At 47.6% G+C, this 23,779-nt stretch overlaps 1 protein-coding gene across 4 annotated transcripts in view; it reads right to left on the bottom strand.

Annotated features, from left to right (window-relative positions):
- The window catches only part of GDPD5 (glycerophosphodiester phosphodiesterase domain containing 5), a 165,164-nt gene that overhangs the window by 93,614 nt on the left and 47,771 nt on the right, over window positions 1-23,779 (bottom strand). For all 4 annotated transcript variants that reach the window (XM_034074565.1, XM_034074568.1, XM_034074566.1 and 1 more), the window contains exon 2: window positions 14,202-14,376. In XM_034074565.1, the coding sequence (XP_033930456.1) occupies window positions 14,202-14,318 (117 nt within the window). In that variant the 5' untranslated portion in view covers window positions 14,319-14,376. The remainder of the gene's footprint in view (window positions 1-14,201; window positions 14,377-23,779) is intronic.

Below are 23,779 nucleotides of genomic sequence, written 5' to 3'. Positions count from 1 at the left end.
GATGTCTTTACTTTGTTTTGCCCCTTCCCTGGAGGCTGCTACTCACAGCCACTTAAAACTAACACTAAAGTGGTGCCAAGTTTAAATTGTTCTTATAAATACCTAATGCAGTGCTGGAAATAGAGAGGACACCCAGGGAGGCTGTTTGTAAAGCTCAGCTCATCCGCAGTCCCCAAGCAGGGCCCTGTGGGAATGCAGCCTTTTAGTTTCCATCAATATCTCACAAGCTTATGTTCAGCCATTCACAGTTTTGGTGGGAACAGCTGGTTGGGAGCTGGGATGGGGCCAAACAGTAGTGAAATGGAGAAGGAGGCTGTGTCCCAAGTGATAGGATGCAGGCTGGGGAAGGCAGGAGACCACATCTACTAAGGCTGTTGCTTGTATAACTTCCCTCTGCATACACTTAACAAAGGAGCATCCTCACAAGCTCATCCTGCTCCTTCTTATACCCTCCATTTCAACCATTTACTCCCATTGGTGCCAGGTTGCCCTCTCATCTACTTAATTTTGGTGGTCATTTCGGACCCATGAGCATCGATGAACAACTTCCATAAAGGATGGGTTGCCCAGAGAAGCTGTGGCTGCCCCATCCCTGGCAGTGCTCAAGGCCAGGTTGGACACAGGGGCTTGGAGCAGCTGCTCCAGTGGAAGGGGTCCTGGAACTGGATGAGCTTTAAGGTCCCTTCCAACACAAACCAGGCTGGGATCCTATAACTGTACCATTTTTCACTACCTTTGTTGAGAACAGAGAGCTTCAGACACCAGAACAGACAAGTCAAACATTCATTATGTTAATATTTCACTTCTGCCATTTGTCGTCTTCAAACTTCACACTCTTATAGCTCTAGACATAGGAAAAGACTGAATATCTAAGTGAACAGCAACACACAGAATCAATTTGTGCTAGCGCAGCTACCAACAATGAAGTTTACATTGGCAAGAGTACAGGTTCCATTGCCTCTTTTGTTATGGGATTTATACAATTCAATAGGGAAAATCTAACTCCAGTGCTACCATCAACTACACAGGCGAGAAAGAAAACATCTGTTTTGGAAAGCAAGCAGAAAAACAACCTTCCCCCCACTTATAGAAGGAATTCAGTAAATATTCTACCTTGATGCGTTGTAAGCATTCTTCACCTAAAAAAATCCTTTTATTATTAACATTGGTTTGGTCACAAACCCAAAACTTAGAATCATAGAATGGTTTGGGTTGGAAAGGACCTTAAGATCATCTCTCTCCATGGGCAGGGACACCTCACACTAAACCACAGTACCCAAGGCTTCATCCAACCTGGCCTTGAACACTGCCAGGGATGGAGCATTCACAACCTCCCTGGGCAACCCATTGTAGTGCCTCAGCACCCTCACAGGGAAGAGCTTCTTCCTTATCTCCAACCTGAACTTCCCCTGTTTCAGTCTGAACCCATCACCCCTTGTCCTATCACTGCAGTCCCTGATGAAGAGCCCCTCTCCAGCATCCTTGGAGCCCCCTTCACACACTGGAAGCTGCTCTGAGGTCTCCACGCAGCTTCTCTTCTCCAGGCTCAACAGCCCCAATGTTCTCAGCCTGGCTCCATACAGGAGCTGCTCCAGCCCCTGAGCATCCTCGTGGCCTCCTCTGCACCTGCTCCAGCAGCTCCATGTCCTTCTCATGCTGAGGACACCAGAACTGCACACATAGTCCTGTACCAGCTACTGTGCATAAAATCAACTCTATCCCAGCCCCAAACAGCACAAGGGGACTCATGGGGACAGCCTGGCAAGGCTCTACCACATGGAGCAGTAGGTTAAACCATGTGTTGATTGAGCATCCAAGTCTCATCTCTCCCCCAGCATCTCTGAAGACATAGACTTTAGAATAGTGTTTGCACCACTGTCTGTAGACTGGAAGGACATTGCTGTACCCATAGATCCAGGGAAAAGTGCTGGGAAAACCTGATAGAGCCATTCACAAACCACAGGGCTGAATCTAAGGGACCATGGCCCCAAATCCCCCTTTTCTCCCTCTTTTTCCATGTTTCCCTGCCTCCATTTTCCCCAGCTCCAGCTCAATGTTGGCTATTTATAGCCTGAAACCCATTCTGCAGATGCCCTGCAGTAAAAGCCTTTGACACCTCTAAAGCATTATAGATCCCAGGGCATGTTAATCACCCAGTCTGAGCCCCTAATCCTAACCCAGGCACAACTAATGGGTTCTGCAGATCCTCTCCCACAGGCATTTTGCCTCCATCAGGACTAAGCTAAAGGATATAGCATCCAACATCCTCACCCTGACGGTGTCAAGCTGCACCAGGCAGCCCCGTTATCAAACACCATGGATGTCCTGGGGTTTCAAGCACTTGGGGTTTCCCATCTTTCAAACAAGCATTAATGAAGTAGGAAACATGGAAACAAGTGGGCTTGTACCACCATGGTAGGATCTAGAGGTAACCAGGAATGGTCTTCTAAAGGCTCATTTAAGTAGGCAACAGCTTCAGCATCCCTCTGTGGCAAGTTCATCCTAATCTTCCTAGAGCTGTCTGAGGATGTGGGTCTCAATGACAAGCAAGGTCCTTGCAGGTTAAGCCCAGTTTCTGAGGCTAACACACCTCTCTGCTCCTTGCCAGCCTACCATGGGACTCCTGCCCAGCCTATGAGAGGTCTTGCTCCTCTCATAGAAGACCAAAACACTCCCAGATAGACCCAATAACACTCCTTGCAAAGACTGGTCTGATGGCACCGTGCACAGCAGATGCAATTCCTGCCTGGCTCAGCTGACACATGCAGTTAGGAGCATCTCTAAGACCTTCCCTACACAACCATTCACCCTGGGTCATCTCACAGTCCCCCTGTAAAATGAAGGGCTCAAAGGTGAATGTAAAGGATGTTTAAGTGATGTGTAAAGCCCTGAAAACAGGATAGTTCTGCTTTCAATGGAGGTAAATGAGAAAGAACATAGATCAATATTTAATCTGATGATTGGATTTTCCTGCATTCAGCCCATCACTCCTATAAATCAAGACACATCCATTCATGGGGATTCAGCTCTGCATCACTGATCACATCCAACATCCAGCATCCAATGCCTTAGTGCCCAACCTTAAATTAAACAGGCTTGAAAGAGCCTCTTTCCATTAAGAAAACCCAGTACTGTGGTTATGAACATTAACGAATCAAAACTGCATAGAAAAGGGCAAATTAACCCATCCTTTAATAGTGGTTTTCAGCCAAGCAAGCAATTCCTGTGACCAGTGACCTTTGGCTGTCTGGGGATAAGCAATGAAGAGACATCCCCAAAGCCTATAGGCACACAGATAAATCACACCAACGTGGCTTAGATCATCTGCTCAGGTCATTGAACAGCTCTTGCCAAGTGGGAATTACAAGAGTAATTCAATATAAAGTGAATTAATACACATATCACAGCACTGCAATCCATTATGTCGATGGATCACAGCTCCTCATTTGCCTTTTCACAAAGGGACCCAAAAAAGCCATCAGAAGCCTCAGCCCAAGGCTATGTGGTGCTTATAACCAGATGGACCATCTCAAGTCATTCACATTCCACTTGAAGGTAGTAAATTCTAACAGCAAATGCCCAATTCATTAGGGTTTGATATCTCATTTACGCTGGCTTGTATCTACATGAGCAGCAGTAGATACTTTAAAGGCAGGGAGTAGCATTACAAGTATTAGGTATTCCTCCCATCTCCCCTTCTGTATCTATCCAGTTTCAGACAACTTGCACTTATTTAAACACTGGATTAGGAGATGGAGGATGTAAAAACACCATCTCCAGATGAGCACCAGTGGTGCAGCAACTCCAGTGATGCTGCTGCTTTGCAGTGAGCATCATAAACTGCCCCATAGGCCATAACAAAGCCATTGACTTCACCCCTCATACCACATGCCAACCATGGCATCTGCATGAAACACTGATTTAAACCATAAGGGGCAATTTGGTTTTCAATCTCCATTACAGCAGCTCTTCCTGCTGAGTACCACTGATACTTAAATGATGCTGTCTGCAGAAAGGACAGATACATCTGGCTTTGGGCATTGCTGTATTTCCCCACTGCTCTCACATGTTCCAGTAGTCCCCATCTCTTTGCTGTGACCACAACATGCCCATAGAAGAACATGTTTTGATATCTCAACAGCAGTAGACACGTGCCATAACACTACCTACAACATTCATCTTGTACCAGTTATACTGGTGTCATCATCCCCTACAACCCAGCACCAGTACTGTGAGCAGTAGCTCTGCTCCTCCCTGGGTTGCTTTAACTGCTCTGTTCCATCACTTGCCTAGTGGTAAGGGGTGGTAGAGGGATGGATAAATCAACTGAAGTACCTTCTGCCTTAAACACATCTGTATCTGGTCAATGGAATAAAGAGGAGACAATAGATCCATCAAGCCTTTTCTTCTCCAAGTACTAAGATTATAATGGAAACACTTCCATGGTCATAAACATCCATGAAGGAATACAGGGAGAAAAGCCTAAATTATCAAGGTGAACATATCCATGTAAAGCAGAGCACCTGAGGTCAGTTTTGGATGCGGTTTTGGCAGCAGCCGCGACTTCCAAGTCTCAGCTCAGCTTTCCCAGCATAGAGCACAAAGCAGCAGGCTGCAGTTTCCCATCTCTTCCATCAGCCACCACTGGAAACCATCAAGCTCTGAGCCCTCTCCCTCTCTCCAGTATTAGATCAGAAGCCAGTATCCTCATATACATCTATCTGAGCCTTTAGTTCCTTCCTAGAGCAATGCTTATCTTCAACAGCTTCAAGACACCCAACCCTATCTGTTCTCAGCCTTTCTTCTTCCCCAGGCTGAGTATGACAAGGTTGAAGTCATCTCTTCCCAAATACTCTCTAGGAAAGGCTTGGCTACACCCCCTGATAACATACAATGGGTTTCCTGGAAGCACAGGCAGCCTACACTTCTGTCTGGAAACCAAAGATAAAGGGAGGAGGGTGATGGGGAATACAAGAGCCACCTCCTCAGACTGCTGCTGCTGCTGGAATAAAGACAAAGGAAACATGGGCATACCTGGAATACCACTAACAGGACAGGGCCAGCTTTGTCCTGGCTTGTCTAGGGATCTGTAAGGGGTTGGAAGGTCCCATTTCTCCCTATATCCTTCTCTAAATTGTAGGTGTCATTCTGTTTTTCTTCCCCCACCCCCTCCTCAGTAGATCAAAGCCTCTTTTGTCCTGCAGACAGCACTTGGCTGTCAGATCTACTTGCCTACACAGACTACAGACACCAATTATTCAGGCCTGGTTTAAGCTGTTAATTCAAGGTTGGTTTTCACTGGGACCCAAGATGCAGCTGGGGGTGGTAAAGATCCATCCCTACAATCTCCTTTTGATTTGCTATTCTGCATTTGGAGCTTCACTGGCCTCACACTGGAGCAGCTGCTCCAAGTCCCTGTGTGCAACCTGGCCTTGAACACTGCCAGGGATGGAGCATTCACAACCTCCCTGGGCAACCCATTCCAGCATCCTCACAGTAAAGAACTTCTTCCTTATCTCCAACCTGAACTTCCCCTGTTTCAGTCTGAACCCATCACCCCTTGTCCTATCACTGCAGTCCCTGATGAAGAGCCCCTCTCCAGCATCCTTGGAGCCCCCTTCAGACACTGGAAGCTGCTCTGAGGTCTCCACGCAGCTTCTCTTCTCCAGGCTCAACAGCCCCAATGTTCTCAGCCTGGCTCCATACAGGAGCTGCTCCAGCCCCTGAGCATCCTCGTGGCCTCCTCTGGACTTGCTCCAACAGCTCCATGTCCTTCTGATGCTGGGAACACCAGAACCACATACAATGCTGCAAGTAAGCAGGTTTCTTTCCATTTCTGTTTCATTACTCTTCTTCCATTTTACTTTTCCTTTCTGCTGTGTTATGCTACTTTCAGTAATGCTCCTTTCCTTCCTTTCCATTACTTTCTATTCCTGTTACATGAAACATCCTCTTCCACTATGTTCCTTTCCTTTTGTGTTCTCATTCTTCCATTCCATTCCACTCCGTTCCTTTCTGTTCCATTCCATTCCCCTCCTTTCTGGTACATTCCTTTCCATTATGTTATTATCTTTTCTTCTGTTAATTTAATTTCCTTTCCCTTACTCTCATTTCCATCACATTACCCTCCTTTCTGCTCCTTTGTTTCCCTTTCCACTATGTTCCTTTCCACCATTCACAACATCATGAAGAATAGGTATGGACCATGCAGTACTTCTCAAAGCATGCCACCTATCTATGACAAGCACTCCTTTGACTTCCAACACTGCTTTGCTACTGCACTTCCTAGCCAGAGATGAACGTAAACTGCTCTCATACCTTCCTGGCACTAGTGTTGCACTCAGGGAGAGCTGGAAAGTGGCAGCTTCTGATGGGCAGTAAGGCTGGAGCCCTTCCAAGCACAGGCTGCTGTGCACAAGCAAGAGCCCCAGGGAATGGAGCCAAGAGAAGAGCAGAGCTCGCTCCTGCTCCAAGCTTGCACTGGGCAATGGAGCCAGGGAAAGCCAGGGCACAAGTTGTGCCCTGGAGGTGTGAGAGCAGCGAGTGAGAACCAAGCCTAAAGGACCCTGACAAGGGGCTGTGCTCAATGCAACAGAGGACAAGCAGCAACCCCAGGGCTACCCTGGGAGTCACAATAGCTTCTTCCCCCCAGATGTGGGGCACAAAGGGCACCCTCATGGAGCAGGAGCAGCAGCCTTTGGGTCATAATAGCCCAGAGGAGCCCTATCAAGGGGCTGGCTCACTGCTGCAGGGGAAGGCAAAAAACCCACAGGGACACTCTCAGATCCATGGGGGGAAAAAAGCCTTCCCCCCCCAGCTGCAGGACATGAGGTGCCACCTTCATGGTGCATGAGCAGCCAGGATGGAGCAGAGGAGCCCTAACCAGTGGTCTTGCTGGATGCTCAGAGGAAGGCGAAAAACCCCCAAGCCAGGGCCAATGTGCCTGGGGGAAAATTCCTTCCTGACCCCAACACTGGCAATCGGCTGTCCCTGAGCATGGGAGCAAGACCTGATTCTGCTCCAAAGGGTTAGGGTTAGGGTTACCCTAACCCTAGGCTAACCTTAACCCTAACCCTAACCCTATTCTCCCTCAACCCAGAACCACCTCAGCAGCTCCCAAGAGTGGTCAAAGGCCCCTGGCCTGACCAACCCTGTGGCCAAGCATCCTCCCTCCCTATGCCTGGCAGGGAACCAGTGGTTGCTCCACAGCACTGGGATCCCTGGATCTCTGTATCCTTTTGCTTACGGCTCCGCAGGGGATGAGGATGATGAGCTCTGCAGTGCTCCTCAGGTGGCATTCCTATGGTCCGGCCACAGCTATCCAGCTGAATTGTTCCCATATCACGCACTTGTTAGCAGGCTGGTCCTGCCAGGAGCTGTCTCCAGCAGCCTTGACCAGGTGCTGGTCTTCCTCCCTCAAGGCCCCTCCAAGTAACTCCATCAGCTCCTCAAGGACCTCCTCTGGGATGTCCTTGGGCTGCCCTGGACCATCTCTACCAGGGGACACAGGAGGATGCTCCCTTTTATACCATCCTGGTTTGTTGTGGTTGCTGCGTTGCCAGGTGGTGTCACAATGACACGGGGGTGATGGGGACCCCATGCCCAGCAGCCTTCAGGGGACACCTTTGGGGTGCTGGCCCTGAGGCATCAATGTAAAACAATCTGTATGCTCAGACTACAGAAAGGGCATTGATACCATAGACGTTCCTTTGCAAATGGGGATGCTGAAGTGAAAGAAAAGCTTCTGGTTCCCTCTGTATTAACTCTGCAGAGATGTAGAGAGCATTAGAGAAGAGATTCAGAGCAGCCCAAGGAGAAGGACTTGGGGGGGTTGGTCAATGAGAAACTGAACATGAGCCGGCTGCAGTGTGTGCTCACAGCCCAGAAAGCAACCGTATCCTGGGCTGCATCCAAAGGAGTGTGACCAGCAGGGCGAAGGAGGTGATGCTGCCCCTCTGCTCTGCTCTTTGTTTTGGGGGGGTTGACCTGCTGGAAAGGAGTGAAGGGGAAAGGGACCTGGGGGTCCTGGTGGATGGGAGGGTGACCATGAGCCAGCAATGTGCCCTTGTGGCCAAGAAGGCAAATGGCATCCTAGGGTGCATTAGAAAGGGGGTGGTTAGCAGGGCAAGAGAGGTTCTCCTCCCTCTCTACTCTGCCTTGGTGAGGCTGGATCTGGAATATTGCATCCAGTTCTGGGCCCCTCAGTTCAAGAAGGACAGGGAATTGCTTGAAAGAGTCCAGCGCAGAGCCACAAAGATGATGAAGGGAGTGGAACACCTCCCTTATGAGGAGAGGCTGAGGGAGCTGGGGCTCTTTAGCTTGGAGGAGACTGAGGGGTGACCTCATCAGTGTTTACAGATACGTAAAGGGTGGGTGTCAGGATGATGGAGCTAGGCTTGTTCCAGTGATATCCAGTGGTAGGACAAGGGGCAATGGGTATAAACTGGAGCATAGGAGGTTCCATGTTAACATCAGGAATAACTTCTTAACTGTAAGAGTGCCAGAGCACTGGAACAGGTTGCCCAGGGGGGTTGTGGAGTCTCCTATGTTGGAGATATCCAAGGCCCACCTGGACAAGTTCCTATGGGATGTACTCCAGGTTACCCTGCTCTTGCAGGAGGTTGGACTGGATGAGCTTTGAGGTCCCTTCCAACCCTCGGGATCCTGTGATTCTTTAGGCAAACAACCTCCTGCCATCAGTGATACTGAGCTCACCTTCCCCAATTACACTTCAGAGCAACACAGCTGCTTCAAGGAGAACAGGAAAAGCAGCATTTGCTGTATCCTCCTGTAAAGGTGCAGGAGCAAACAGGAAGCAATGGGCTCCAGTGATCCAGTTTTCCATTAGTGAAGCACATAAAGCAGTTGGAGGGAGCACATCTGGCAGCTCCAGCAAGGAAATGCCACACTCAGAGTAAAACCCTGGAGGCCAGTGATGTTGGGAAAGCCACAAGGCACCTTTGTGTCTGTATGGGGGGCTGCTCTGGCTGTTTATCACCTGGAGCTTGCACATGGATTGCTTCAAAGGTTCTGGATAAAGTAGTAATGACAAAGCATTGGAAACTCTGTGGGCTGTTGCTATAGGAGTCACTCAATCACCTATAGAAAGGTCAGCCCAGAGGCTGCTTATATTACCCAGAGCATGAATAAGCAGGCAGACAAGTTAAAGCTGCAAGAACACGACTGAAACCCACCAAGTTAGATGCAATTCCTGGTGCCATTGGCCACAGTGCCATAGGAGATACTGCTCCTAGCTCCTCACCTCCAAACCAAGGGTCAAGAGACAGTGCCATCAGGAAGCCTCTAAGTGCATTTGCATATAGAAGACCAGGTTGGATGAAGCCTTGGGTGATATGGTTTAGTGTGATGTATCCCTGCCCATGGCAGGGGTTGGAACTGGATGATCTTAAGGTCCTTTACAACCCTAACTATTCTCTGATTCTATGCCATTTCATACACTGCAAGATGAATATGGGAGGTTGCGTTGATCACAGACTTCTGTATGTCACCAGCAGCAGTCCCATTCATTAACACTGCAGCATCAAAAGGAGCATGGCCAGCACATTGAGGGAGGGCATCACCCCTCTAGTGAGACACCCTCCCTGCTCCAGTACCTTCAGTCAACTGGGATCCAGACCTGCCAGTTTTCTTCCTAGGGAAGTGGTGGAATCACCATCCTAAGTGTTCCATACCGTATAGATGAGGCCCTCAGTGCCATGGGTTAGCAATGGCCTTGGCAATGCTGGGTTAAAGGTTGGACTTGATCTTAAAGGTCTTTTCCAACCCGGTTGACTCTATTATTCTGGGTTCTGATGATGATGGCCCTTCCTATCATACACAACCAAAGCACACACCTCTCCTGGCCTATTCTTGGCAATTTTATGGAGGAAAAAGGTACTTTGTAAAGACAGAAAGCTTTCAAGGGAAATGGGAGACAAAAAGAGATCCCAGTTACATTCTGTCTGCCTCAACCTATATCTCAGAAGGGTTCATGCTGTGAAGCACAGCAGCAGCCATGCCATTCGCTAAGCAGAGAAGCCGAGTCCTTAGTAAACAGTGATAGTATCCTATAGTATCCTATATGGCAGGGAACTGAATAAGATAAAGATCCCAAGAGTTTTCAATACACAATAACTGCAAAAACCCAACAGCCAGAAAGCCAACAGATAGAGGTGAATAGGGAAAAAACATCATTGTCATTTTCTTCCATACAATATCTCTTTCCCCACTCCCATCCATGCTGATTTCCCAGGTGGGATATTTACTGTGTACAGACAACATGGTTTGGGAAGCAATAAAAGAACCCCCCTGCAATAAGAACTATTTGATAGATTCAACTTCATGTTTATATAATGCAACCCATCAACATCTCCTATGTGGATACTGATCCTACAGCATCTCTGGATGGAGATCTCCATAAGAGGCTGCAACCAGCCCTAGACTCTACCCCAGGGGCAAGAGCTCTTGTGGTGTTGCAATCAGTTCATTAGGGGTGAGGCACACAAACTGTGTGCAGAGCACTGTGCTTATACATTGCAATTAGCAGTGCTGTGCTCTCATTGCTGCCAATCCATCAACAGGGTCTGGGAGATACCTTGGAAGCTGCCACCTGAACTTCCTTGAGACCATTAACAGCACATATGGCAATGACATGCCAAAGCTCATTGTCCCTCAGTTTGTGTTCAGGGCAATAAGGCTCTGTTAAGATGATGCACTGATTTCATAAGACCTTCTTTGGTGGAATACTTGTAGTTAGATCAGGAATTGCTTCCTCATACCAGCTACAGAGGTTATAATAGTTTGAACCTCAGCAAGACCATGTCTTTTTTATATGCCTGTCATGAAAACAGAATAAACCCAAATAAACCACATTAAAGACTTAAAAAACAAGGGATTCTTGCCATTAAAGCTGAAGGCACACAATAGACAAAGGAATTCTGCAGCTCTCCAAAGAGGAGGTTGGGTTGTGCAGGTTGGGTGCCTTCAGCCCCCTCCTTCATCCTCAAAAGGAGAGAGGAAAGCCAAAGGTAACTACAATTCTAGCAAGCATCCTCCTGAAGAAACTTAGAGCTCAAGTTTACAGTTACAGTTCTCATTGTCATGGAGTAGTAGAAAGCCTGCCCTGCATCAGTATGGGGGGAAAGGAAAGGAATCATTAAAACTGGCTGTTGAGCTGCAGCACAATTCCATAAACAGGTATCCACATAGAGAAGGTTTCAAGGATGCAAAGCTGGCTCAAACCCCAGATTTAGGGGAAAGCCTTTTATTGTGGAAAGCATGGTCTTTTAAATAGAAAGATAACAATCATGCTGTAGCCTATACTAAATAAGTCACTCTCTGAATGCATGCCTTGCTCTCTGATAATTAAACTGCAGAAACATAACATGGACATGGCCTCATTCATAGAATCATGGAGTGGTTTGGGTTGGAAAGGACCTTAAAGCCCATCAATCCCCTACCCCTGCCATGGGCAGGGACACCTTCCCACTGGAGCAGCTGCTCCAAGCCCCTGTGTCCAACACTGCCAAGGATGGAGCATTTACCACTTGTTTGGGCAATGTGTTCCTTCCTTCTCAGGTAACTCTGGTTTTCACAAGCCTTAAAACCTCTTAGATGCCATAGCCCCTTTTTATGGTAACCATGCACAGGAAAACATATATCACACTACAATTGCCTCTACTCCTGGCTTGCAGTGACTGAGTTACTGTAAGGTCAGATACAGAGCAATACTACAGGTATTATCAACACACCACTGCCTTTGTGCAGAGCAAATAGGCACCTAAGTTAAAGAAGGGTATATGCCTCTTTTATCCTTCATAGACATACCCAAGTGCTATAGCTGGATATATATCAGCTGGAGACAATAAGCATATGTTAAACGTCCTATCTGCATCCGATACCTTGGGATCTTGGCAAGTTCTCACACATTCCAAAAGTCCTCTGATGCAGAGATAACAGCAATACTGGGAGCATCCTATATGTTGAGGTATGCCCATCAATGCTTCAGAGCTTCACTCAACAGCAGAGATTGGAGTCTGCAGGACAAGTGGTCCAGAATGAGTGATACCATGGAAACCCCCTCCCACTAGAGAGAGGCAAAGGGATGCTAAATACTGATTGGAAGCCCATAGGAGTTACCTGCTCGCTCTAACAGCCAAGGACTATTTTGCAACAAAATTAAAATAATTTAAAAAATAATCAAAAATTAAAACTCAAAAATCAATAAAAAATAAAAAATCTAAAGAATTTCAAATTAATTTAATAAAAATTAAATTTAAATTTAAAATAAAAGACATTGAAAATAATTAAAGAAAAGGTCTCTCATTCATCTTACACATACACTCTAGAGTTCCCACCCATGCTCTGCAGTACTCAAGCACATGCCAATAGACATGCCCAGAGGACAATCAGTCTTCTTTAGCATCTTTCCCCTCCAAATACAGTGCTAGAATCACTCATTCCAGCACCAACACCTGCAAGGCATTTTATTGACAGCAAGATGGGAAGAGATTCTTCATACCTTGGTGTTGCACAGCTTGGAGCTAATCCTAGGCTTTGTTCTCTTGCTCTGCAAACAGCTTTTATCTCCATTTATCTCCTCAATAAAGTGGACATTGAGGCCTCATAGACAAACTCAGAGACTACACCTATTTTTAAGCCTAGATCAGGCACCTTTAGACCCACTAATTATTATAACACTGGGAAACCAATTGGAATTCTAAACAGACCTGGAAGGCTGCCCCAATGAAATAAATCAGTGCAGCTTTCACTGAGACATTAAGTCAATGGTAATTTTACTATGGATTTTTACCTAAGAAGCACAGTGTTCTGGTTCATAAGGCATATTGGATTGGGCATTTTGAGTGTTAAAGTTAGTACAGGCATAGATGCCAAGACATTACATCCCACTGTTTCCCTGACAAAGCCTTTAAACCCCATTTATTCCCTCTGTTACGGCTGTACCCGGGTGTTGGTGCACAGGAAACATCCTCTGGCTCTGAAGTGGACACAGACAGACCTGGCCAGGGTGGAAGCAAAGGAAAACCAGCACAAACACTTCTCCTTTGCAGAAGGAAACATGTTTTATGCTGCACAAACACAAGGCATCCTCAATCCACACAGGAGCTCGCGGCCAAGCTGCATCACCAACAATTGATGCGATTCAGAACCAGCAGTGTTTCTGGCATGGGATCTGCTGCCAAGAAGTGTTTTCTCCTTAACAGCCTCTTTCCCAAAGGAAAAGCACTCTGCAGACAGGAAGATCTCTGGTTAGAGGCTTAAAAACAAAGAAGAAGCTGTCACTGAAGCAAAACTAACCCTCAAAATCAATATGGGATCTCTGGAAGCATTGCTAGAAGAAATAAGTTTTGGCTTTGGGGTGTTTTTCCTCCTTCTTTAAGTAATAAGCAGACTAAATAAGAACAAACCAGACAAGGGTGCAAGTGTTCAAGGCCAGGTTGGATGGGGCTTGGAGCAAGCTGTTCCAGTGGAAGGTGTCCTTGCCCATGATAGAGAGTTGGAGCTGGATGAGCTTTAAGGTCCCTTCCAACCCAAACTATTTCATGATTATAGGAACAAGAGAACACAGAAGAACAGTAAAACACAGGCATTACACCCAGAAGATGTAACAGGGCAGCTTTCACAGTGTATTTTTCATGCTTCTTCCTATAAACACATCAGGTCTCATGAAACCCCATCTCACAGCTTCAAACAACTGAGAAGGTGCAAGTCCAGCCCCACTATCCAAATTCCCTCTACCAGATCTCATAGAAGCTGCATTTATCCAGAGGAGGAAAGAGCAACCTCTAACATCTCCCCCTTCATCCCTAGCTAATTCTCACCTCCTTCTGCCTTTCCCTACCCACAAAACTCATTTCACACCCAGAAGCCAGAGGCATTGCAGCAATGCAGGTCCTACACATTCAAAGCAACTGCAAGCTCATCAGTCAGATACAAGCAAACCAGAAGTCTCTGCTAGTACCAAAAGGAAAATACAGACAGATGTAACCACACCATTCAATCCCTTTGATCACCATACCCATCATCAACCACATGGTGATGGTCTTACATAGACCTCCATCCATTCACCCAATGATCTACATAAGCCAACAAATACCCACAACCCTCAACCAAGACCAAAACCCATCCACACCCCAAAGCCACCAAGAGGTGATGGGGTCCCATCAACACCACCAACCCACCTTGGTGGTGTCATCATGTGACCGCTGGTACCGTTTCCAGCGGCAGCCGTAGATCCCAGTTAGACAGGACAAACATAGCTGTGGCTCGTAGTACTGCAGCGGCTGGTGTTTAACCATGCTCCTTCCAGCCCCTCAGGAGCAGGGTATCAGCAATCCATCAGGTCCTGGGAGAGCCCTGCAAGAGGACAAGACAAAAGGGGGTAAAAAAGAAGGATTTAAGATGCTAAAGTAATACTTCAATGCATTAAAAAGCAGTTTAATAATTAACCACAGCCTCTGGTTATCGAATGATCATCACATCTATTGCCAGCCCTGTCACTGTCTTGTTACTCAACAAGATGAGAATCATAGAATCACAGAATGGTTTGGATTGGAAAGAACCTTAAGATCATCCAGTTCCAACCCCTGCAATGGGCAGGGACACCTCACACTAAACCATGGCACCCAAGGCTCTGTCCAACCTGGCCTTGAACACTGCCAGGGATGGAGCATTCACAACCTCCCTGGGCAACCCATTCCAGTGCCTCAGCACCCTCCCAGGGAACAGCTTCTGCCTTATCTCCAACCTGAACTTCCCCTGTTTCAGTCTGAACCCATCACCCCTTGTCCTATCACTGCAGTCCCTGATGAAGAGCCCCTCTCCAGCATCCTTGGAGCCCCCTTCAGACACTGGAAGCTGCTCTGAGGTCTCCACGCAGCTTCTCTTCTCCAGCCTCAACAGCCCCGATGTTCTCAGTCTTAGTTTGCAGGTTTTATTTCCTTGTGCAGTTTCTCCCACAGCACTAGAAGAAAATGGATTCATAGGAGGTATCAGTAGGGAAAAGCCACAGCAGGACAAGAGCAGTAGGCTGATAATTCACATCTCAGATCATAGAATCATAGAATAGTTAGGATTGGAAAGGACCTCAAGATCATCCAGTTCCCACCCCCCTGCCAGGGGCAGGGACACCTCACACTAAACCATATCACCCAAGGCTTCATCCAACCTGGCCTTGAGCACTGCCAGGGATGGAGCATTCACAGCTTCCTTGGGTAACCCATTCCAGTGCCTCAGCACCCTCACAGTAAAGAACTTCTTCCTTATATCAAGATGATTAGATTTCTCTGAGTGACTGAAATGTAAAGACCCAGAGCTCCTGCAAGCTCAGCCTGAAAATGGATTCAGAGACTTCTGCAAAGCTGAAACCCAGCCCAGCTAAACCAGTTTATCTTGAGCATCATACGAAGCCTGCAAAACAGTCCCAATGATGAACTCATACTCCCTGTGCGTGCTGGAAAAGGCAGATATTCCCTTCTCCCTTCACAAGCATCTCAAACAAGCAGTCAGAGATGCAGAGCTGGATGCAGCCTTCACCCTGGAGGATGATCCCCTCTCCACTAAACAGCATTGGCTCCCAAAAGGCCAGGCTGACTCCAGTGCAAGTGCTCTAACTGCCATGTATGGAAACATCAGTACATTTGCAGAGAACATCAAGTTGGGCAAGAGTGATCTGCTGGAGGATATGAAGGCTTTACAGGACAGGCTGGATCAATGGGACAAGGCCAATTGTATGAGGTTCAACAAGGCTCAGTGCTGGGTCCTGCACTTACATCACAACAGCTCCATGCAATGCTCCAGGACTGGGGAATTGTGGCTGGAAACTGCTCATAGGAAAGGACCCAGGGATGCTGATGGATGGAGCTGAACATGAGCAGCTCATGCCCAGGCAGCCCCCAGCATCCTGGCCTGGATCAGCACCAGTGCGGCAGCAGGGCCAGGGCAGGGATTGTGCCCCTGTGCTGGGCACTGGGGAGGCTGCACCTGGAATCCTGTGCTCAGCTCTGGGCCCCTCACTGCAAGAGAGACCTTGAGGAGCTGGAGTGGGGCCAGAGAAGGGAATGGAGCTGGAGCAGGGCCTGGAGCCCAAGGGTGATGGGGAAGGGCTGAGGGAGCTGGGGGGTTCAGATGGAGAAGAGAAGGCTCAGGGGGGACCTGCTGGCTCCCTCCAAGTGCCTGCAGGAGGATGGAGCCAGGAGGGGCTGGGCTCTGCTCCCAAGGAACAAGGGATGGGACAAGAGGAACCAGCCTCAAGCTGCACCAGGGCAGGTTTAGATGGAGCTGAGGAACAATTCCTGCCCCACAGGGTGCTCAGGCATTGGAACAGGCTGCCCAGGGCAGGGCTGCAGGCACCGGCCCTGCAAAGGTTCACAGCCCGTGGAGACGAGGCCTCAGTGCCATGGGGCAGGGGTGGAAATGGTTGGACTGGATGAGCTTAAAGGGCTTTTCCAACCTCATTGATTCTGTGATTCTATCACTGTTTCAAGGGGAAGTACTTGGCTCCATCAATGACATGCTTTGTGCGTCACAAGGCTTTTTATATACGTATATATATAGTTAGATGCTTGCTTTGTGTCTGGTGAGATTCATATCGAGAACAGACCGAGCAGTCGTGTTCTCTTACTCATTCATAGAGTCAGCATGTGGGGCTGGCAACCTCAAAGCAAACATTTGCCTGTCTGATGGCATCACACAGCTCTCAGCTGCCCTTATCTCCTACCAGGGGTTTTCCACAGGTTCCTGGTACACATGAGTACACCCACAGCTGTGATGGGGATAGTCAGTGCATTGTGAGTGATGCTCAACAGCAGCTGAGCTTGCAAGGTGATTGGTTTCCTTTCCAGAGCATATAGGACCTGTGGGCAATAAGGCAATTGCATCCTCTCTAAGGGAAACACTTCCTTTCTATACAGCATCCCCAGTGTGAAGGTCTTACATAAAGCTATGAGTAGCAGCACCCTCACTCCATCAGCAAAGCATGACAGGGCTTAAGGAGGTAACCTAACCACCTAAGAGCCTGTAATGGCCATGTCATAGAAGCATGGAATTGGTTGGAAGGGATCTTAAAGCTCATCCCGTTCCAACCCCTTGCCATAGGCAGGGACACCTTCTACTAAAGCAGCTTGTTCCAAGCCCCATCCAACCTGGCCCTGAACACTGGCAGGGATGGGGCAGCCATATCCTATGGAAACAAGCACCCAAGAGTGGTGCATACTTTCCCTTATAGCCAATGCATAAGGGATGCTGTGGGCATCACAATCACTGTGGCTGAGTCTAGAAATGCCAGTGAGGACACAGCACAACCCTTCCAGCTTCTGTCCTTCCTTGTATCCATTTACACTCAGTGCCTCATGCTGACAGCCTAGGACAGCCCTGTCCTGACTTGCTCTAATCAGGACTCAGCATCCTCAAGGCAGACAGATCTTGCTGGTTGGTGGTTGTAGTTTCAAAGCCCACCGGACCATTACCAGAGCCCCAAACCCTTAGGTCCCCTGCTTTTCTCTAACACGAACACACAGAACATTGCTTTGTCCTTTCAGCAAAACTCTCTATAATGCTCTTGGTGCTGCTCGAGGCATTGACCTAAGCAGAGCACACGAGATGCACAGGACTTGCACATCAGCTCATTGCTGACCCAGACCCCAAGTGGCTTTGTTCAGCCCCTAAGGGAGAACACTCAGGACAGAGCCACAAGCACATCCAGCCTGAAGCAGGGTTTGCTGATCACATCACCCCATACCCTCCCAGCTCATCTGCCCCTAAGAGTTACTGTACCACCTCCATGGCCTCATGCTTGAGGACACCTCCCTGCCTGCAGCTCATCCCTTCTCATGCTATTTATAAAGCTCTGTATTAGTCACTGTACAAGTTGCCTCCTATCTTCAGCCTGTGTCTGCTTCAGGATTGTCCCTATAAGATGAGTTCCCTGGTTTGCCTTCCCCATATGCCAGCAGCACACTGCAGGCAGGAACAACTGTCAGTTAGAATAGGCCAGAAACACTGAGGGCATGCAAAGTTCAGTGCTATTTAAGGGTCTTGGACAAAGCCATATTCTCTGCCTTGAAGACCCTAAGGAGCAAGCGATGTTCAAGATGCTGCAGGATGTAAGCACGATGTACAAGTTATTCAGAGCCTATTAACAACAGCAGTGCCAAGCCCACATCCCCAACCTGCAAACCTAGCAAGCTACAGTCGTTACAAGCAATTCTTCATGAATCAAGCTCCAAAAGACAGCATCTCTCCTGATTTCCACCTCTTCATGCAAGACAACAGGGCAGACTTACACATCTCCATGTGTAAAAGCTTTGACCATGTACTTTACTTGTTAGCCTGCAAGAATTGCCTTGCAAACTCAAACACACTCAAGCATTTCATCACTCCATTCTTCTGGGAAGGCCTTAGCTGTTGTCCAGACACGTGGAGAAGCAATCCTGTGCACCAGCCACATGCATATAGGGTGTCAAAGGTGGCAAACCCTGACTCTTCAAACAGAAATCTAATTCACCTGAAGTGGCAGGAGCCTGAAGCAGATGCTGCCCTTCAGATGTAATATAACCTGTGTTATGGATCCATCATTCCAGTAACAAACATGAGGCTCAAGCACTTTAGTTCCTAGCCAAAGCTTCACAGCACAACTCACAGGAGGCCCCTTGTAAGGCTGGGAAGGGAATAGGGAGGGTTTGGGCAAGCCCCACAAGTTAGGAGGTACATGAAGAGTTCCCATCTTAGGGCTATCACCAGGATCCCTAATTCAGCCTGTTCAAGATACCAACATCCCTCTCACAGCTGCACATCCAAAGCTATCAGCTAAAGGCATGAACTTTGCTGCACAACCAGAAACAGCAGAGGCACCAAAGCCTTTTCAAGCAGCATTGCTGTAATAAGGTGTAAATGCACTTCAGAATGAAAGGGGACCAGCAGTTAACCCTTCACCCTGAAGGTGCATCCTAACAGGGACACCAATAGCCAGGGTCAAGGCAAGAGCTTTGAGCTTGTGGTCCAGTTCTGAAGGGCATCTACCAACCTCCCACAGTAGCATCTAACCCAGCATCTCCCAAGCTCCTAGCAGCATGAAGGAGGGACATAAGTGTCTTCAGTACAAAAGGGCAACCAAACCAAAAGCATTCCTGCCTACCAATGTGATCACCAGAAAGCACTGCTGGAAGGTTTTAAGAGCAGCTTAAAACAGCTAAACCACTAAGAACACCCAAGGGAAAACAGAGCTGAGAAGGCTCCATAAGCTCACAAGTGAAGCTCCCACTCTGGTTCCTCTCACTGAACCCCAGCACAAGGAGATACTAAGGGAACCCATAGATTCAGGCTGCTCTCTATGGAAGCAGTCAGGAGAAGCACAAAGAAAGCCAAGATGACCTTAAAAAACCCAGAACATTCCTAAATGCATTTGAATTGCAGGAGCCACAACCTGGAAGCCTAAAATCATTCCCTCTTCTCCATAAAGACCATAGGCAGATGCATAGAAGCCCACAATGGAAAGGAAAGCGCATACACAGCACCCATCCTCCCCACTGCTCACATAGATACCTGAGTAGTAACAAGAGATGCAGGAAGAGACTGAAGCACAGCAAGGCAAGATGCTGCTCAAGAAACCCCACTGATACTATCTACCTAGAGATCCTTGCATGGCCAAGATGCTGGACTCAATACTTACTTCTCCTGCTTCCAGAAATGGATTTAATGGCAAGAAGCAGAAAGCTTGTACCACCTTAGAATCACTGTTCCCATGACATCTACAGCGTTGAGGTGGAGAGAGCAGGCTATGAATGATTCAAGCCCCTGCTGGTTAGCATTACATACAGAAATGAAAACAGGAAGCAAGACAACATACATTAATTATTCACATTGAGCACCACGCACCAGAAGGGAGGGATAAAACACAAACCCACACAAGCAATCCAACCTGGGCTTCAAAGATGCATCATCCGCCAATGGCTACAAACGTCTCCGAGCTGAATAACTGAGCTTGCCATAGAGTTTGGCCATAAAGGAGGAGCAGGGTGGAATCCATCTGCAAAGGCAGTGGGAGCATATTGTGAAGGCTCTGGGATGCCTAATGAGCACACGCTGCATCCCTGAGATACGGGCTGTAGGTATCCCTTACAGCCAGTGACACGTTATTCCCTCCCAAAGAGCATCAGAGAGATAAGAGATGAAGGGATTCAAGTGGCACATTTAAAAGGGAAGCTCTCTGGGGAGATCTGGCCTAAAAAAGAAGTGCTGGGTTTTGTCTGGGTTAACTCCTCCAGCCCTGTAGCCTTAGAGCAATGCTCAGACCTGGAGTGGGGAGGGAGCAGAGCAATGAGGACTGTTGTTAAACCACCTCAGTGCTATCGATTTTAAGCAAAGGGAAGAGCAACTGCACAATTGAATTGTACTGAGTGAATAATGTGAATGGAACAGCAGGTTTAAAAGCATCCAACCCTTCCACAGGGCTTGGTACAGTCCAAGCCATCCCTTTGGGTTTTTATTCCTATCAACCCAATTTCACACAGGCCACCCTGAGCTCACTCAGGATCCCAGGACAAGCCTTTTAATAGCCCAGAGACAAGCAGAGTAAAGCACATCCAGTGACACTATCCACAGCACTGCTCTGAATACCCACATGGTTTGGTCAGTGTGCTTTGGAGGAGCTGGAAGGAGATATGAGAGCTACAGGCTCCTGCTTGCCTTCAGCCATCTCCCAGATACCCTAAGTTGGTTTGGTACAATGAGCACATAACTTCTTACTAGTTAGTTAGGTAACTTCTACTAACTTCTACTTAGTTCTGAGTAGTTCTACTAACTTCTACTAGTTAGTAGCCTGCAAACTACTCCTAAACTGGATCAGCACATCCAAGAAAGAGCCAAAACACAGCCAAGGATGCTTTGATTTCTGAAGTCTATGGAGATGCTGGAATGTGCAAACCCAAGCACTTGGGAAGGGGAAGACACCTCCTACATCTCCACCCATTGAGATGTGGAGGACATTCATGGTCTTTTATATCTCCATCTATCAATACATGGTTGGAAAGACCCATCAAAAGGAAAACTTTGGCTTTCCATGAGGAGGCTCCTATGGTTTTAGAGGCATATTTGTTGGGAGAATGAGGCAGACAACAGAAATACCATCACATGGGCAACCCCCATATTCAGAGAGGCCAAATGCCATTGCAGCAGCAGGCACACAAAACCAAGGTATCCCATTAAACCAGGCCCAATGCAGCTTACCCCACTTGCAATGCAAATAAATGCAGAAAATAGAGACCCTGGGGCTGTTGGAGACTTATCATAACCCATTTTAACAGAGCTTTGCCAAATTCAGCTGATTTCCACATTAAAAGAAGTTTCTTTCCTCCCAGTATTGACTCATGGGATCACTCGCAGGCATCTCTACAACTGCTTCATCTCCATCCCTATTAAATCTTCCATCAAGCTAGTTATGCTTCAAACCTTGCTAAGCAAATAATTACCTATACCCATTAGGTGAGAACATCACTGCTAACCCATTATCCCTTCTGGTGCTCTTGGAAGCCTTCTTGTCAGTTGTTTCATTCATTATACTGGGAAATCCTGATTCTCCTTAAGGACTTTCTACACAATAGAAGTTAAGCACTTCCAGAGCAAACCCTACACAGAAAAGAACTACAATGATCCTTTATTGCCAGAGCTAAAGTGATTTAAAGTATTAGAAGGAACTGATGTAAACTCCCGTGACTTTCATTGACTCCTCATGGTTCTCAGAATCTAATACACTGAGCTCATCCCAAGTAATGTAATTTCACTTTCCCTGACTTGGAAGATGAAATGGAAGAGGGACAATGTTCCCATCTGTTTAATAACAGAGCAGCTCTGACAGAGGGATGCTTGCTCCAGCTGTTCCCATAGGAGGAAATCTATATGCACACACATGCACTGAGCAGTACTTGCCACAGTGTGTTGGCTCAAACCCAGAGCATCTCAACTTCCAAGGTTTCATTTCAAGGCAGGAATGGTCTGAGAACACCCCAAAGCCATAAACAGCCTCATGGATGAGATGATGCGTTTCAGTGGTGGAAGGTACCCAAGTAATGACCCCCCTGATCACTGAATACCTCTGGATGACCCAACAGGGTCATTCTCTCATTGGGGTTATTCCTTCCAATACATTGTTATTTCCCACTCTGGAAACTGGGTTGGGTTACAGGTCTCCCACCCACTTTTCCCAGGCTACAAACATTCAGGTTTATACTGATAACACTGAAGACTCTGTTAAAAGCAGAAGATGTGTTAAAATGCAAGTTACCATTGTCTGGCAAACACACAATAAAGGTAAAGTGCAGCAACGTGTTCTTTGCTATGTGCATATAGAATCATTGAATGCAATGAGTTGGAAAGGATCTCAAAGCTCATCCAGCCCCAACCCCTGCCAGGGCAGGGACCCCTTCCACTGGAGCAGCTGCTCCAAGCCCCTGTGTCCAACCTGGCCTTGAGCACTGCCAGGGATGGGGCAGCCACAGCTTCTCTGGGCACCCTGTGCCAGCGCCTCAGCACCCTCACAGGGAACAGCTTCTGCCTCAGAGCTCAGCTCAGTCTCCCCTCTCTTGGGCAGGTTCAAGCCATTCCCCTTGGCCTGGCCCTCCAGGCCCTTGTCCCAAGCCCCTCTCCAGCCCCTTTAAGCACTGGAAGTATATATATATATATATATATATATATATATAAAAACACATATATAAGATACATAAGTGAAGTCTTTCAGCTGAGAATTGAGGCAGGAAAGCCCACATTGGCAAAACATCCTTGTCCTCAAGGCCAAGCGCTGCTGCCCCAGTGACAGAAAATAATAAGAAACATGAATAAAGAAGTTAGTTTCACATGCCATGCCTTGATCCATCACCTCCAAAGGGGAACACCACTTTAACCCTGATGCCTGTTGTTGCCACAACCCTATGACTACATCCCAATCCAAGGAGACAGCCCGCAGAGCCCCTTTGATTCACAAAGTGGCAAGTGATGACCCAAATACTCAGGGTCTGGCTGATGTATAGCCCCTATGGGTCTGCCCTGTTGTTTATTGTTCAAGTTCTCTTTCTTCCATTGAATGCTTTGAAACTGGGGCACGGTGTAGTTTGAGGGGTTGGATGCTTCCAGTTGATGAAAACTCAGACTTCAAAAGATAAACCCTTCAAAGGGATTACAAAAGGGAAACTTAGACTTTAATCTCCCTAAATAAATAAGCACAGTGTGTATGTACTAATACCCGCTGCAATCCAGCTCCTGAACGTTCTCCTCAGGCTAAGGGGTAGATTGGCTGCCCAGCATTTCAGAAGGGTCGAAAAGCAGAACAGGACACTGCAAGAACCTGTACAAGCATCTCAAACAGCAATAACCAAATGCAATCGTTGCTTTTGGTGTAAAACCTTGCAAGTCAAGGCCTTGATACAGCTCTGAAAACACAGCATAGGAGCATGGAACAGTTTGTGTTGGAAGGGAACTTAAAGCTCATCCAGCCCCAACCCCTGCCATGGGCAGGGACCCCTTCCACTGGAGCAGCTGCTCCAAGCCCCTGTGTCCAACCTGGCCTTGAGCACTGCCAGGGATGGGGCAGCCACAGCTTCTCTGGGCACCCTGTGCCAGCGCCTCAGCACCCTCCCAGGGAACAGCTTCTGCCTTATCTCCAACCTAAATCTCTCCTCTTCACCACCTGTGACAGTCAAAGCCATTGAGAAGATAAAGGTTCTTTCCTTCCCTGATGCATGGAAGCAACAAGCATCCATTGCACAGATCT

Source organism: Melopsittacus undulatus, chromosome 2 (assembly GCF_012275295.1).
Source record: "Melopsittacus undulatus isolate bMelUnd1 chromosome 2, bMelUnd1.mat.Z, whole genome shotgun sequence".
Classification (NCBI taxonomy): domain Eukaryota; kingdom Metazoa; phylum Chordata; class Aves; order Psittaciformes; family Psittaculidae; genus Melopsittacus; species Melopsittacus undulatus.
This window is presented reverse-complemented; position numbering and strand designations above follow the sequence as displayed.